This window comes from Cygnus atratus, chromosome 14 (genome assembly GCF_013377495.2).
Source record: "Cygnus atratus isolate AKBS03 ecotype Queensland, Australia chromosome 14, CAtr_DNAZoo_HiC_assembly, whole genome shotgun sequence".
NCBI classification, from domain to species: Eukaryota; Metazoa; Chordata; class Aves; order Anseriformes; family Anatidae; genus Cygnus; species Cygnus atratus.
Window position 1 is genome coordinate 3009768 of NC_066375.1, and position 17229 is coordinate 3026996.

General features: G+C 44.1%; 1 protein-coding gene across 1 annotated transcript; it reads right to left on the reverse strand.

Annotated features, from left to right (window-relative positions):
* Positions 1-841: 841 nt before the first annotated feature.
* On the reverse strand, positions 842-16910 carry PPP2CA (protein phosphatase 2 catalytic subunit alpha). Its single transcript, XM_035560778.1, has 7 exons — positions 16516-16910; positions 4665-4874; positions 3991-4164; positions 3718-3807; positions 3116-3277; positions 2241-2359; positions 842-1591 (listed from the first exon to the last, which is right to left on the reverse strand). Exons 1-7 carry the CDS (start codon positions 16615-16617, stop codon positions 1519-1521), a joined length of 930 nt encoding a protein of 309 aa, XP_035416671.1. The 5' UTR covers positions 16618-16910; the 3' UTR covers positions 842-1518.
* Between the last annotated feature and the right edge of the window lie 319 nt (positions 16911-17229).

Here is a 17229-nt window from a genome sequence, read left to right on the forward strand (position 1 = left end):
TGCTTCATGAAATGAACTGTCTTCTTTGCAAGTTTGAGAATTAAGCAGCCCTTTATCAGAAAACCCCAGAAAAGCAAGGAAGTCCCCAGAAAGTATCTGGAACTAGGCCTACACACTCACAATATTTCTCTATTTTCTCTTACAAGCAAGCAGTGTAAAAAGATTCCTCCGTTCTGTTGCAGTCTACACTGCACCCAAACAATACTGAGCCCTCCATGAAAACAACAGCCATGTCAGTCTTTTTCAGATATGTCCAATAAAAAGTTTCAAGCATGAGCCTTACGGTGGCAAAAAATTTGAATGTTTTGAACAAAATCAAATCAGAATTCAAATTAGGAGAAAGGAGAAGACTAACAGAAGTTAACACAAGTCACATACTGTTCATTTTCAGAATGGAAGCTTGGGCAATACACATAGTACCGAATTTCAAGTTATTCCTTTAATATTTAGAAAACTGGTTTTATTCTTAGCTTTTCAGGTTTTTTAAGTATTAGCACCTACATTGGAAATAACTCAAACTCAGTTTTACACTTGAAAAAGGCATGCTCAATCAATTAATTTAATCCTATTTTCTTCTGTCTTTGAATGTTTCAGTAGAGCACCAAGAAGGAAGAGAGCAACATTTCAGTAACAAGCCAGCTCTGTTCTCAGCTACGTGACGCTGTAGGGCCAGCCATCTCCCTGGTATAGAACCCAGAACACCAGAACTTCCCAGCACACTTCCATCAACTCATTGTGGGGTACTTCAGGCGGAAACTTGTAGGCAGGTTTGTAAAACCTATCCAGCTACGTGTTAGTTTGTTAAACCAGAGCTGACCTGAGATGCAATTAGAATTTGACATTTTTCCATACTTAGTTCACAAGTTTATTATGAAAAACACTGCAGCTATGTCCTGCAGTAACATTGTTTTACAGAAAAAAACAGTTCTGTTCGAAGGAATTCACTATGCTTGGACAATTACAAGGGACAATATGGTAGGGCAAAGAGTGGGAAAGGGAACTGAGTGCAGACAAAAAAATCAATACAATTAAATTAAACAGTATTCCCTGAAAATAAAACAAACAAACAGTTTCAGAACAAATATGAGGCCTTGGTACTTATTTTAAAAATGTTCTTTAAGCTTCAATGATTGTTTGCTGCTACCCTTATCTACAGTCATGCTGAATAAAGCTATAGCTAAATGGAAAGTTAAATGTATTCACGAGGTGTTAATGTCTACATCTTATTATTTGCAGTCTCTCAGAGAAAGCAAAAGTAACTACAAATAGCGCTATGCCAGAAACTGGTTTCTTGACCAACAATGTTGCTTCAGCATGCAATGAACTGGTTCATTCTAAAGTGGTCACAGTTGTTGACGACAAGAGGCTTTGTATTTGAATATGGCACGTCTTTTGGTCCATGTGAAAACAAGTTTGAATGTTAAATATTTTCTGACACTTTGGAGTTACTGTTGCTCTTCCCGTTTTCTTTAGGTCAACATATGGTTCATGGCAATACTGTACAGGTCTAAAATCTCTTTACAGGAAGTAGTCTGGGGTGCGACGAGTAACATGCGGTTCACCTCTACGCGGTGCTGGGTCAAACTGCAAACTGAAAAGCATACAGAGTATTAATGGAACTGGAAGCATTCCTTCTACATTCAAATATCTTGTCTGAATTATCGTAGCAGTGGTCTTAAAGAAGGCAAGCCTTTTCAAGTTTTTCAACCAATTTAAGACTTCCAGAACAATTGTTTAACTTCTTCCACTCCCATTAATATGTAGCTATAACCCCCATATTTTAAACTTGACTTACGATTACTATCACATGGATTACTATTACAATGTACTGGAGAGAAATTAATCTTGGCTTTAATACTCAAACCGGTCAAACATTAGTGTATGTTCAGAAAATAAAAGCCTCCAGTAATTGTCAAAGAGGATTAATTTACACAATGCTTTATACAATTCTTCATTTATTAGTAAAGCTACTGTTAAGATAGTTAACTGAAAACTTCATCAAGTCAACATCCCAACATCTAAATAATTCCAAGATTCTTGCCTCTTGCCCTAGACTGACAGGTGCGTATTTCCTCAGGTACGACAGGGTACTACTTTCAGATTGCATAGCTCTGTAGTATTTCATTAAACCTCAGTTATATACAATGAACGCTGTCTCACTCTAATCTGGCAGACCAGATGTCAGCAACAACAGTTCCAGAATCACAGGCAACATCAATCTAGTTTTTAAACATACTTACAAGGAGTATTTTAGAGTATCATCAAGTTCCATAATCGCAGCCTGATTGCCACAACGGTAACAATAATTTGGAGCACTGAAAATTGTTACTACATTCCGATCATGGCACCAGTTGTATCCCTGGAGAGGAAAATAAATGTATTTATGAAAACCACGTTCGTTTGTTGCACCTCATATAAGTATCTAACTACTAAACTGAAAGTTAGTGTGCAAAACCCTAGGTGGAACTTGTAGTGTCATTTTTAAACACGATTAAGGCTCAATCTTTATTTCTCAACAGAAAAAAGGATTTTTGGACTTTGCGCTATTTCTTTCTCGTAAGCATTAGCTAAGTGCATTAAAACAGCACGAATTCTCCACTGCACTAGTGTTAAAAAAATGTAAACAGCAATTTTGAACTACACAATCTATTCTGAATCTTAGTATTTTTAAACTTAAGCCTGGGTTCTGGTTTTGATGATCAGAAGTTAACTTCCAGGGATAACTACAAACCAAGAACAAAAACACATGTTCATGGTAAGAAAGACAAATACATCATTTTTTCAAAGCACACATTTGCATGCACTTTCTCATTGAGGGACTCAACATTTATGTTCAAGAATGTTTTTATCTACACGGAAGTGCTACAATTAAAGTCCATTTTTGCAATGTTGCTGTAAATTTTTAGAAAGAAGCCCAAGAAAGCTTTGTTCCACTGTCTAATTTAGAAACTTACTTAGTAGCACACCAACACCGTCGAAATAGTTTCTGGAAGACTCTCAGCTGGATGAGCAGTTTTTGTCACAGCAGCACATGCACGCCCCAGGTGCGCCGAGTGTGGTATCAGTGCACCAACTCCACAACCAACAGTTTAATCACACAGGCTGTATTGCTTACCTCCATTACCAACTGATGAGCTCTCGAAACCAACGTAAGGCCGTTAGCATGGTTAAAGGTTTCTGAAATATCCTGTCCAAACGTATAACCTGCGCCTCGAGGAGAAATTCCCCAGCCACCACGATCATCTGGATCTGACCATAGCAAGTCACACATTGGACCCTGTAAGAGATTTGGAAGGTATTTCACAAACCAAGAAAAAAAACCCTACACGCACACACCTGCACGACTTCCTGCAGCATTGCTTTAAAACTTGGAAAAAAAGAAAATACAACAAACCTCACCTATCAACTGCAAAAGCTAGTGCAGTTTAAACTTGAAATGCTATCAATAAGTTAATCTGAATGAAGAATCTTCATAGAAATAGTTCCTACCTCTGAGATCATTTAGTGGTACCTGCTGATATGCTATGTAAACTGTTTCTTACTTTAGGTAAGAACATGCTGCTCAATTTCCCTTCAGAAAGCAGGTACAAGACAATAGGTGCTTTCAAACTGCTACATTGCTTTGAACTTCATTTTCTGTCTGTGCGTATATTCAAACATCCAACACACGGTGAATCACGAACCCCACCATGAGTTTAGGGAATTAATTTTCAGTACCTCATGGGGAACTTCCTGCAAGCGATCAAGTGCTCTGATGTGATCCAGTGTATCTATCGATGGAGAGAGGCCACCGTGTAGACAGAAAATCTGAAAGAGATGTGAGATGTATTTCATTTGCTTACATTAATTTCAGTACAACTATAATTGCCTAGTATAAAATACCAGGAAAAATCTGCAAGAGATTACTTGAAAGCCGAGAGCTGACAGAATACAGCGTTAAGAGCTCCCTTCACAGCCAGTAACATTTAACTTCACCAAATTTAAACATACCTGGCCATCCACCAAGGCAGTTAGAGGAAGGTAATCAAAAAGGTCTGTAAAGTACTTCCAAACGTTTGCATTTCCATATTTTCTTAAACATTCATCATAGAAACCATATACTTGTGTGATTTGCCTGCTTTCATGGTTCCCTCGGAGAATTGTGATACGTTCACGGTAACGGACCTATAAACGTAATAGACAAATATTTCAGAGGCACATCTTCCTAGAAAACAGAATTTGCCTTCCCCCACCCCATGATATGCCAATAAAACAATAAGAAAAAAAAACTTTAAGATTCAATTACAATCTTAGAGTGAAAAAGGACTAATTAAGCCAGATCTTCAGCTGACAGATACTTTGAGATTAATTACAAGCTTTATCCACTGTTACTAGTGGACTTCACTTCACTACACTTGTGCATTAAGCTGGCATCTCTAAGCACATGCTTAAATATTGCTACTTAGACAATTCGCAAAAATGCGGCACTCACTTTAGAAAAAGCTATACAGCCTTGCACCTGAACATTACGTTTTTCAGAAATATCCTTGAAAACTAATATAGGCAACATTTCAGTTTTCACACCTAAAAACCTATGTTGCATAATCGTAACAGATATTGGGTGTAGTCAGGATAGGGATCATACATGCTTCACACAGACTTGTACAGCTGAGAAGAAAAGTTACCTTAAGAGCTACGAGCAATGTGACTGTTTCCACTGAATAATAGCCTCTGTCAACATAGTCCCCCATAAACAAATAATTTGTGTCTGGTGATTTGCCTCCAATTCTGAAGAGTTCCATGAGGTCATGAAATTGTCCGTGGACATCTCCACAGACTGTGACCGGACATCGCACTTCTTGGACATTAGATTCTTTTGTCAAAATTTCTTTAGCCTATGAAACAAACAAAAAAAAGAAGAGAAATTGTGAGATGAATTGTCCATGAACAGTCTTTTTATTCAAAGCATGCTCTACTTGCAACACTACCACCCACCCTCTTTATGAGCTCACCTCTTCCGAGTCTGAAGTGTTTGGAATAAGAGCTTATCTTTGCTTAAAAGTATATTTGGCTTTATGAAACACTATTTTGTTTTTTTCCCCCTTTCCCAGCATCAATTAGGTACTTCAGTTAGTTTCCAGCTTAAAAAAACTCATACTTTCTATACAAGTGGTTCCATGAAGCACAACTGACTTTAGACCAACAATCCCCATTGCCGGAATTGACGTGCGCAGTATTTGGAAAAGATAAGTCTACAATCATGCCGATATCTAATTTCCAGCCCTTCAAAAGCCCGAACTCAGACATAGCCGAATCTGAGACTCGCCCAGGGAGGTGGACACGGCCAGCCGAAGCTCCAGGAGGGTTTTTGCTTCAGAGAGATGACCGTCTGCCACCCACGTACACCTAGCTTTGAACAGCGGATCACCTGCACCCAGAACAACTTGGAAGTGTGCACGAGTGTGCCCTTTATAAACCAAAGAGAAACAGGTTTTTGTTCTCTTCATTTTTTCCACAAAGTTGTGTGCACAGAAGTTGCTGACAAAGGCAATTCACGTGAAGAAGCACAAGCTAGAGACAGCATCAAAAAGGTGATTTGGAAATAACACAAGAACACTTCAGTTGTATCACCCATCACGCTGCCAGTTGTTACAGCTTTTCCTCAGAACACATGCCACACTAATTTTCTAAATCAAGATGGTATTAGAAATAAAAATAGTAACAAGTTTACTTGTCACCAATTACCAAGCCCTCTATGCCTTCCAAGCACCAATGTTGCTATTCAAAAAGGATCCGTTTTGTTTTTTACAACCGGGAAATGCCTGCTAAGCAAAGAAGTATTTTAAGACGTTGTAGAAAAAATATCATCATTTGAAGAACGTGAGCTTTTGAAGGGTAGGAGAGAAAGATCTGAAGTTTAAATCTAAAGTGGAGATTAAATATTGGGTGCTGACATGAACCAGACCCGTAAGGAACATGCTGCTGCGTCCAACTTTCCACTCTAGTCAAGAAGCCACCAGCTGGACAGTGACTGACACCCCCAAAAATGGGCTCAGCGCTCCCGGGTATTACCCAGGCTAACCACCAGGGTAACCATTTCAGATACAAAAAGCGCCCACAACACGTGATGGACACGCAGGAAGATTTCATTCAACGCTGGGAAGAAATGCAAAATGCAATCACGGTTAAAGCACCCTGCACGACACTGAGCTTCAGCTATTAAAGCATGAGTAACTGAGTTAAATCACTCTGCAGACATATTTACACCTAAAGTCAATCTCATATGACAGTTTCCACTCATGCTGTGCCTAGTACTAAAGATAGGTCACTGCTGGCTTGTGGCAGATGCTAAAAGTGTAGATTTATTTTAAGATAGTCTGACTTAAGTTCATTTTAATGCAGTGACACTCACCGGATGTTTTGAAGGTGTTTTAACAGCCCGAGCCTCCCTAATACACTATTAGGCCCAGAAGCATTAGCTATCGTACTTCTCCTTTTGACAGAGAAAGTTACAAATACCTATAGCACTTCTATGTAAAAAAACCCTATAATTAGAATGCTTTCTACTGCTGTTTTTCTTAACAGACCGGGAGCACTGCACAAAGAACACAACATCCATTTTTCAAAGGGATGAGATTTTTATGCTGACTGAAATTCAAATTGCATCGTTCTCAGCACTGGAGCTGTTGCTTCCTCAGTTTTTGCAATATTAAATCACTCATACGCACACAACCAAACACAGGTAAGTCGGACAGCTGCTCTGATGGAAAAAGTTTGTTCCAGGTCAACCCGCGAAACAGCCATCTCCGTGTAAATCGTACAGTGAAGGAATGCTGCTGCGGTAATTTAAATATTCTCACGTTCCTGGAACAGGCTTAACGAAACGCTGCCTTACGAACTGCTTAGCCCACTTCCAGTCTTATGTCCCACAGCATTAGCAGGGGCAAACACCGAACTGCTTCAGCAGTATACCTGTCTCTATAGAAGCGTTGAAAGTAACACCCCGAAAACAACCCTGAAAACAGGCACCAGCAAGCGGGCAGTTCCTACAAAAGGGTAAAACCAAAACTGTCCGAACACACCGTAACGTTACGAGAGCACACGTCGGTAAGACACCAATGCAATCGGATTTCACAACTCGGTTTGCACAAAGTTAAGCTATTACTAATACTACTTAAGTATCGGTGACTCCAGCTCTGTATCGGACCACGCACCAGCCCTGCAACCTCATCTGGCTTCACCCCCTCTATCGATCCTTTCCCCAAGACCTAGGGCGATGCTGCTCACCTCATTCCGCTCCCTGCCCGGAACGAGCCAGGCTCCCCCTGAGCAGCTCCCCCTCCGGCGAGGAAGCAGGGGAGCATTTCGGCAGCTTCAACACCGGGCTGGGTACTCCTCCTCCGTCCAACCTCCTGATGAGGGCGAAGCAGCGAACAGACAGACACACCTACCTCCTTGCACTTCAGAAACCCGGTGACCTATTGCCAAGGACAGCAGCGCAATCCTTCAGGGTATTTTGACACCAACGTTTTGAAACATTCAGGTTTCATCGCCTATCACTAGATAAACAATTACACAACTCCGAAACTCGCCTTTTCTTGAACACTTACCAGTGCTTTTGTTTCCTAGGTATTTTTCATTTAACAGTTTTTAATGCTAAGATAGCTCTGATTATTATTATTATTTTTGTCTACAACCCTCATAAGTGACCCCACACCACACAAAGGTTAATTTGTGGTATTCTACAGTCTAAAAAAAGACGTATCAGATGATGCTTTAGTTTATGTCAAAAGCATAGCACATCCCAGTTGTTAAGACTCGTGACTTCAAAATCAACTTAACTATTTTTTTCAGTGCTACATACTCTCAGATTTCAAAATTAAAAGCATTCAAATGAATACAGGCTGAAAAGAGCCCATTATTTCAAGGTGATAGATACTAATTTTACAGCTAAGCACCAATAAAGTCTAATGCAGAAAATATACGCAGCTATGAGACACTGACAATTGCACAAAGAAAAAAAATCCCAGAAGGAAAATCCATCATAACCAGTTGCTGACACGAAAAGCCCTGTGCTATACTTAGAAACCATCTCAAAGTTCAAACAATAAGCACATAGCCAATACACTTCACCTTAGTCATAGTGACTGAAGTTCATTTATACTTGGTATTTGAACTACCTGCTTACTCAAACTTTTTCTGGGAAAAAAGGCAACTTGTACAATTCAAAACCACCCAGAAGACAACAAGACTGCAACCAGTATTGGTTTGAAGGCACAAGAAAAAAATAAATTTGCACTAATGAACGCAAGCATTACAGGATGAAAACAAAGCTTCCTATTTGAGGATTAAAATATTCCTGGACTGCTGCACATCTTCTAAATGCAAGGATGAACAGTGAAGCACTGTTTTGTTGACTTTGTTTACGAAGCACATCTCATATGTAAAAAAAAAACAACTGTTCTTAAAACAAAAAAGACTAGCTTCGTTGCTTTAGGAGTGCACGATTCAAGTAACCTCTGCATTTTATTTCCAGATCCGCAGAATTCTATCTAATGAAAGGTAGGAGTTACCTGCAGAGGTATCTCCGATTTCCCTTGTTCTCAGCCCAGATTTTTATCCCAAACAGCACAGATTAAGGCTCAGAGCCAAGTGCCTTAAGGGCTGTCATCCAGCCACTCTCAGCTCGCTCTATGCTGAGGACAAGTTTGCCTGATGAGCAGAATCCATCAACCACCTTACCTCTCAGAATTCGTTCTCCTAAATTCACCTGTACCCAAATCCCACTGGGTTTCCAGAACACACGATGTGTTTCTTTTTACTCCTACTCTTTTCTTAGATCATCAACTTCTAGCAGAAGCTCTGATAGCTCAAACCAACGATCTATGCTGAGGAACTGCGGGGTACATAAAAAAAGCAGGAAACATCGCTGTGGCTTCACAGAACTGTAAAACAATGCTTGAAACTGCTGCGTAAGGCTGAATCAGTGCTATAAAGCATTTATCAAAAGATTATCACTGACTTTGTAAAGGAAATATAGCCATTATTTTAATTATACGACACAGCTCCCGTCTGTAATACCTCGTTCTTGGAAGCCCAGAGCTCACACCTGCAAACCACCGTGCTGTCTAGTAAAGCCCGTGTGGAGAGGCATCTGCTGTAACCAAGACAAAATTATATCGGTAGTTACCACAAAGATATTTTGATGAGATCGAAGGCTTCAACCACACCCATAATTTCCTGCTGTCAAGATGCACAGGAAGTGACTAAAGGGCCAACGATCAGCTAATTGGGATGAAGGCTGGTTTGAGCTGGCCAGCATCATTGCTTGGACCTGGAATCTCTTTCAGGCAAAGTCACCCATTACAGTCAGCAAGTCTTCTGTAAAGACATTTGTGTTTCCTTCCCCAACCCCACCCCCTACTTGCAGGGCAAAGAGGATGCTCAGCCCAAAGGGGGCTCGCTGTTAGAGCAAAAGGTGTTTGCTTTCACTGCCTGGCTTTTTTAACGCAAGTAGAGAAATCAGGTCTCTAATGTCACTCTTGTGGGGATGGTAAGACAGCAGTCAGATGGCATGACACAAATGGGACCTGCTTTATTCTGAACTGCAGAATCCGCTAAGGAGTTCAATGTGAATGTGTAAGTAGGAATCAAAGTAAAACACAAAGCTCCCCATTGACATTTAACTACTTAGTAGTCCAAAGCAAGTAAAACCAGGACTCCCATCCAACACAGGCGTCGCAACAGCAGCAAAATACTCTTTTCCCAGGACTGAAGCAGATGACATCCCCACCTACTTTCTCTTTGGTTTCGGCAGTAGCACCGATGCCACCATTTCCGACATTCACTGCAAGCAATGCCAAAGGCTTGGAGCTCGGTGAAGGCAACACAGCGTGCCTGACCGAAGGGTCACGGCGCAGCTTGTGGCAACATGTGTCACGACGTGACCACTATTTGTAGCCCTTCATTTGCTCGGGACTCAGCAAACAGAGCTAACAACTGAACTCGGAAGCTGTATTCAAACCGAAAGTGTACAAAATGAAAGTACAGTGGCCTGTATATCAATAGATATATCAATGGCCGTTTGTCAGTGAACCATGAACAGGCAGTTAACTGACCCCCAAAACACGAAATGTGCTCAGCTTCATGTTCCACAGAACACAGCAAAGCATCCTTCACCACGCCGCAGCGGTACGGCTACCCTACTCTTCCAGCAATTTCTATCTGGTTAGAAGAGAGACCGATTACACACAAGATGTTGGTCAACGAAAAGAATAACCCTAACGGCAGAAATGCATGTAAGAGTGAACAAGACAACCTGCCTTCTCCTGTAAATTCCAGAAGGTCTATTAAAAGAAGCACACAAGCAGTAAACTTCTGCTAAATAATTCTATTTCTTTGTATTGCAAAGCAATGACTGACACTGTTTACAGCCTTGATATTCCCCTCAACTTCAATTTGGAAAAGTCATTAGTAGTCTTCCATAGGTAAGGATATCTGAAAAGAATGCTCCTTCCTTTGGAAACAGATTTGGGAGAAGAAAAGGGCAAGTGCTATTTAGGTATCAATAGTGGACAAGCCCAGATAGAAAATGAGGACAGGAAAGGTGCTCCTCCAAAAGGATTCAATGTCATCATTTCGCATCATTTAAGAAATCTTTGTGTCCTTCACTTTGAATTTAAAAGTCTAGGAAAAAAATCTTTAAAAATGTCCTAGAGGCCAAACAAACCGAGAAAACCAGACGCCTTCCTGTCTACACTGGAGTTCCAAGTAACAGAGCAGCAGCACTAACGCACACAGCTGACCACTTACGGAGAGATGGTCTTCGGTCCTGTCCACGCAAGCAAGCTGAATTCATTTCGTATCATTCGAGCTGTTTTAAGAAGAAATAGACTGAAGCTATTCCCAAACTAGCTACGCCTGATACATGAAGCTAACCCAGCAGATGGTAAACTCGAAAGGTTTTTATTTTTATTTTTTTTAAAACTCTTCTGCTCAAATCACCACGCCAAGCTGTGGTTGTAGTTACATTCAAAGTACGTTCAGAATACTGGCTGGAAGGCTCAGGTAGGCATAACCGAGCATTCCTACTTCAAAACCCACGAGCAAGGATAAGGATGCACCACCTGTATCGGAAGGTATTTTCCATACACTCTGCTGAAATGGAGGACCTGACTAGCAAGCAGTTGAGCTCCAGTATTTGCTCTTTAGCCAGGAATAAACTACCTGTTTTTTTTCCAGCTTAACATACTGCCTAAAGAAAGAAGTCTGGAGCAACAACTGTGTTATTGAACGTAGGTGTAGTGTTTAAGGGTCCCTAGGTGAGAAGGGAAATTTAATCACTGCTCCTCCGAGCCTCTTAGCACAGCTGTTTGTACAAGGCCTCCCTAACTCACGCCAGACAAAGCCAGACAGGTTAGGTTATTACGCTGTTTAAGGCAGCCCGGATGACTAACTGAGGATGGCTAGGGAGCAATCTCAGAGCAGCACTGCCATCAGCTCTGAGGAGGCAACAGCTTCACCACAGGTAGATCTGGAAGGGGACATCAATCTACAGCCTCAGCCACGTCGTTAGCCTTTCACTGGTACAGCCTCAAGTAGGAACTTGCTCTGACTTACAAACGCTCGCTTCTGTTTTCTTAAGCTATGCCCCAAATGACTTTTAGAACAAGAAAATACCTTTTGCTCTTATTTGATTACAGTGGGTATTGTGAGTTAAAACAAATCAAAAAATTACTAATGCCAGCACAACTCAGTTTTACAGAATTTCATAAAATAGAATAAAGAAAGCTGTTGAAGGCAGAGGAATTGGCATACACAAGACTAAATTCTCACACACGCCCTGAGTGTTACAACCAGAACTAGGTGAGAAGGCTGGCAAGGTTGACACCTCAAATGCCTTTTGTGTGAAGGGACATTTTCCATTTCATATTACAAACCATCACAGGAACAAGCACTGGGAGTGCAAGGACTTTTTTTTTGTGGAAGCGTTTCACAAAAATCTAAAACAGTTATTAAAATGTCACAAAGAGCTTTTCACTTGCAACTGTTCAAAGATGGATCATCATTAATGGCTCTATCCCCAGGTATATTCAATGAGGTAGTAAGAAAGGAATCCTAAACCACGTCCTGGTCTCCCACAGCCCCCTCATGCCATGAGCAGTTTGTTTTTTTGGTGAATCCATAAGCCAATGCGGTAGCAAGGAGGAACTGAAATGTCCTGCCTTCCAGACCCCCACTCTTCTGCCAGGGATAGGGCTGCGGGGACACAGAACTCATCCTGCACAAAGCCCACGACATCAAACCTGTCACTAGCTGAGAACTCTGTTAGGGCAGATTTTTTGGGCTCATCTATAGCAACTTCAGACAGGGACATCCATTTTTACAATAATCACGGGCAGACTGACAGCCAGCTGTGTGATGGTTACACGTGAAGGTTTGGGAACACAAGAGCTAGCCAATGCAGAAGGCCCGGCAAGTGCAGCGGGGGCAGTTTAGCCTATTCACTTCTGGCAAACGCCAGGCAGCTCACACAGGTAACTCAACAACACAGAGGGACAGGGACACTGAAGAAGTGGGGCAGAGGTCTCAGAGCAGTAATACCTTCCAACACAGAAGTACGCTTTAAGGTTTGCCAGACCTATGCAATAGAAGAGCTGAACTTTGACTGCAGGTTTTTCTTTTGACCTGAAAGCTCCATCGGTAACATACTGACCTCCTGCAACTCGGGCACCTAAAGGAAGGAGCCCCAGCAGATCATACAGCTGCCGTGAGTACACGTTTGGTCTGTTCTCATCTGAGCAAGTCTCGGCAAATCTAACTTGGAAGATGTGCTGCTAAACAAAGGTGGAAGTTCCGCAACAGGAAAAAAGTGAGAAAAATACACCATTGACAAGGCACGTACCAGAGACCAGTATGGCCCAGAAACATTTATACCATGAAATTAGCAATGGTGACAAATCAAATAGCAAATGTGAACAAGAATATTGTTACAGATCAAAAGCTGCGGGAGACAAGGCTTGAATCAAGGTTTCTGAAACAGTGTTCACCAGTATCAGCCCTTCATTCCCGTTAAAATTTTTAGATAGCAACACCGCCTATGCAGACGTATTTTACTAGTAACTGAAATGCAGAGAAAGAGAGCCCAAAGATTCTCCACAGCATACGATCGGCTCGTCTTTTTCTAAAAACTGGATGGAAGGTCAAAACCCACTCAGACTAGTATTTCCAGCAGAGAGACACTGATACTTCTCCCTCCACCTGCACTAGGTACACTCTGAAATAACCACTGGAGACTCCAACCACAAATTCAACCTTTGTGCAATTTTAGCCTGCCACCCCACCTTCCTGAGCACTGTTCCACACCCCCACTGGGACCATTTCCCTCTTCCCTCACGAAGCATGGCTTTCCATACAGCACTCCAAAACAGCTTTCTTTCATTCTAAATGGCCTGCGGAAAAAAGCCTCACCTGGCAATAAAGGACTTCCTTTCTCCTCTGTACAAAGACAGCACTCAAGAAACAATTCAGTGTTAACAGGGCAAGCGTGGCTGATGCCTGTCACATGGACTGCAGGATAAATAAATACTGGTACCAATTCCTCAAAGGTCACTTACCAAATACTTAACACACAATCTGTCACTGATGTAACAAAATATATAGCATTTATTAAGGCTATGTAACTTAGCTGCCACTCAGAGGGTCACATTTTTTCAACTCCTCTGTGAAAGCAGCTATTATGGAAGGGTACAAGTTATTCCTAGAAGACATCTCTACCCAGTTAGCACCACCACCATCACCGAGGTAACCAGGCATGACACAGGATGCACCAAGAAAGTAACTGGGATGCTTGAATGGCCAGATGTAGTTACTATGCTGCGTTATACTGCGTTTGCAAATAGCTGTTAGGTTCTTTTGTTATCAATACTGAAACACAACGGAGCCCTTAGGCTTAGCCCTGTTAGATAGGCACCAGTCTGCACACACGAAGCCCCAGCAGATCCAGAAATACCAGTCAGGAAGATCATCTAATCAAATAGTATTATGGGGGAAAAACCTTGCAAGGATTTTTTTCCTTCCCTAACGAGTCCCAGCTACAGTGCCGCGCAGGATGACAGCGTGTACCTGACAGGGTCTTCACCTGCCGTGTGGAACAGTAGCTGGACTTGACGCTGCCCTTAACGCATTAAGCTCTTCATGGAAAATATAACCTTTGGGTGTGATTTCATACACGCAACTACTTACAACAATCAAAACATGAAGCACAACTCAGTAGCTGCTGAGAGTTGGTGCTGGAAGCCTGGAAACATGGTAACTGCTGTCCCTCAGCAGAAGGGCACAGAACTCAACAAATGCCCTGCTTCTGGGAGCACGGACAGCCGCCAGAGGGGACAGAGAAGACAATGGAGAGCTTGGACTGCTGGGGACTACCTCCAATTCCTTGCGTCAGCGATCGTGTAGAACCTTACCTCGTACCAGCAGGAAGTCCCAGTAAATCCACCTGTAGTTATCAGCAACAAATCGTCTTGCCTGAACACAAACAGCCACGCGGCTGTACTGCAAAGTGCTGACCGCAAACTGGTCAGAGAGGGAATTTCATCTCCAGCACAGTATCACGCTACCCGAAGAAATACTACCTTTGTTCTGGAGCTGGCTCAAATGCCAACTTGAGGCACTGCTGCTAAATGATATATTTCACGTAGATTTCTCTCCTGTTTTTGTGATCTCTCATCACAGCATAGGGTGGGCAGACACACAGCTTTCTGTAACCTAGTTCCCACAGATCCTTATCAAAATACATCATTCCTGCAGACCTAGTCACCTTTATCATTCTTTCCTTCAGCCCAAACAGAGTTTGCTGCTTCTATAGAGCTGGCATGCCTTGTGATCCCTTGTCTTGGACTTATCAGAAATACTTCATGTTGGGCTATTTTTCCTCCCTAGTGTTAAGAATCTATTTTGGTGTTAAGCATCATGCATTTACCCAGAAATAAAGCTTATTTCCATTCTTCATTAGGGAAAAATGAAAACTCCACCTCCCAACCTCACACAACCATGAGTAGGACTATAGTATCTTTTGAAGAGAATTCCTAATGGCATGCCTACTTCTCACCTATCCAAAACACCCTGTAATTTCAGAGGGTTTTTTTTTTTGGATATTTGTCATGTTTTTTCAGCTTATCATACAACCTCAAAAAATATCCATTCACGCAGTATTCAGAATCCTGTACCAGCATCATTTTATAAACGATGGCAAATGGACTACTTACCTCCTCAAATTCATTCAAGGAAGAAGCTGGACCATTGTCATGAGACACACGTGAAAAATGAGCAGGCAGCTATACTGCTTCTTGCTGGCAACAAGATTTAAAAACACACAAGCCGTATCTAACAAATGTGATTTTAAGTTGCTGGTGGAATACTAGTCAACTAAAATCTGGACTCAAGTAGCACCCATTTAGCCAAAGGCACTCCATTTTATTTAGTAAGTTCATAGTCCTCTGGAAACAATTTGCTCCTAAAACAACACGCTGTAGTATTTGAAGGCACTATGCCAAACTTAAAATATCCTCATTTCTTCCTGTGGTAGGTACATGGACTTCTTTAGAGTCAAGTACGTCAATAACTTTCCACATTCCTCAATTTCTAGTTACCCCCCAAAATATTAATCTAGAAGTGTAAGAATACAAAAACTCCAGTAACCAAAAAAAAATCCTCAGCTACTAAATTTTAATCACATTCAGGATTAGAATCTTATTGGAAAACATACTTAGGTTTTGCTGCAGCTAGTATTTCCTGTAATTTCCAGGAGATGACCTACCCGGGGCTGATTTTAAGACCTTCCTGAGCACAAGCGGAGCGATCAGGGCAGCGTTCTGCCATCAAATCCCACCGCCCTTCACCAGCCACCACCAAAATTAACAGCTATGCACGCTGATCTGTTTCACAAAACCTCGGATTTTATCCCCAGAAACCAAGCCCCGGAGGTAACCCACCCTTCGGTTTCAGCTATAAATAACCCCGCGCTTATTTTTTATCCCGAAAACCAAAGCTGCGACGTTCGCGCAGCAGCTCGGCGCCCCTCGAGGCTCGCTATTTCTCCCCCCAGCCTTCATTTCCACGGCAGCAGCCCTTCGCTTTCTAACCGCGGCCGCGTCAGGCCGGCACACCGCGCCGCTCGGGGCCCGAGGGGCCGGCACACGCCGACCCTTCACAGCCTCGGGGCCCGGGGCCGTGTCCGGGATGGCGGCGGCGGCGCCCGGGGGTCTCCGCGGCCGCGGCGCCATTTTAGGAGGCGCTGCAAAGGCGGGAGGCGGGGCCAGGCCCCGAGCGCCGCGCAGCTGCCGCCGGGGACCGCGGCTCGGTCCCGGCTCCGGCTCCGTCCCCACAGGGACCCCCCCCGGAGCCACCGGGAGCCGCCCGGGGAGCCCCGTCCCCGCTGCGGACGCCTCATCCCGCGGTGCCCTCACCACGGCAGCGCCTCCCTGAGGGCCCCGTTGCCCCCCGCCGCCTCACGCCGCGCCTCGCCCCCCTCACCTTCTCGCAGAGGCTCTTCACCTGCCCCTCGGACAGCTGCTTGCACTCGTTGAGCTGCTCCACCCACTGGTCGAGCTCCTTGGTGAACACCTTCTCCTCCATCCCGCTCAGCCGCCGCCGCCGCCGCCGCCTCCTCCTCCTCCTTTCTCCTGATGCTACTCCCCGCCTAGCTGCCGCTCACCGCCCCGGAGCCCCCCCCCCTAGCGACCCAACGGCGGCCGGGCGCGGCCAGGCTGCGGTGGGGACGCGGAGCGGGAGCGGGGCCCTGCGCACGGCAGCGCTGCCGCTCGCTTCGCACCGCGGCGTGTAATGGCCGCCGCGCCTGACGTCACCGCCTCGGCTTCCACTACTCGGGGGGGGGGGGGGGGCGTCGCGGGAGGAGAACGCGCATGCGCAGCGCCGAGCCTGCGCGATGCCTGCGAGAGGCGGGGGCTGAGCCGCGCTGAGGGGGGCGTGCGCGTGCGCGATGCCGCGCGGCATTAATGGGGGGGGGGGGGGGGTGAGGAGCTGCCCGCGCATGCGCGCACGGGGTGGTGGCGAGGGGCGGTTTCCCGCCCAGTGCCTGAGGGGACTTGGGGCGGGGGGGGCGACTCTGCTCGGTTCCGCCCGGCCCTGAGGGGACACTGACGGGGCAGGGGGTTTGTGGAAGCTCCCCCCAGCCGGGCAGCCCGGACTCCGAACGCTGTGTCCTCCTGGGAGGCGGGGGCTGCTGGT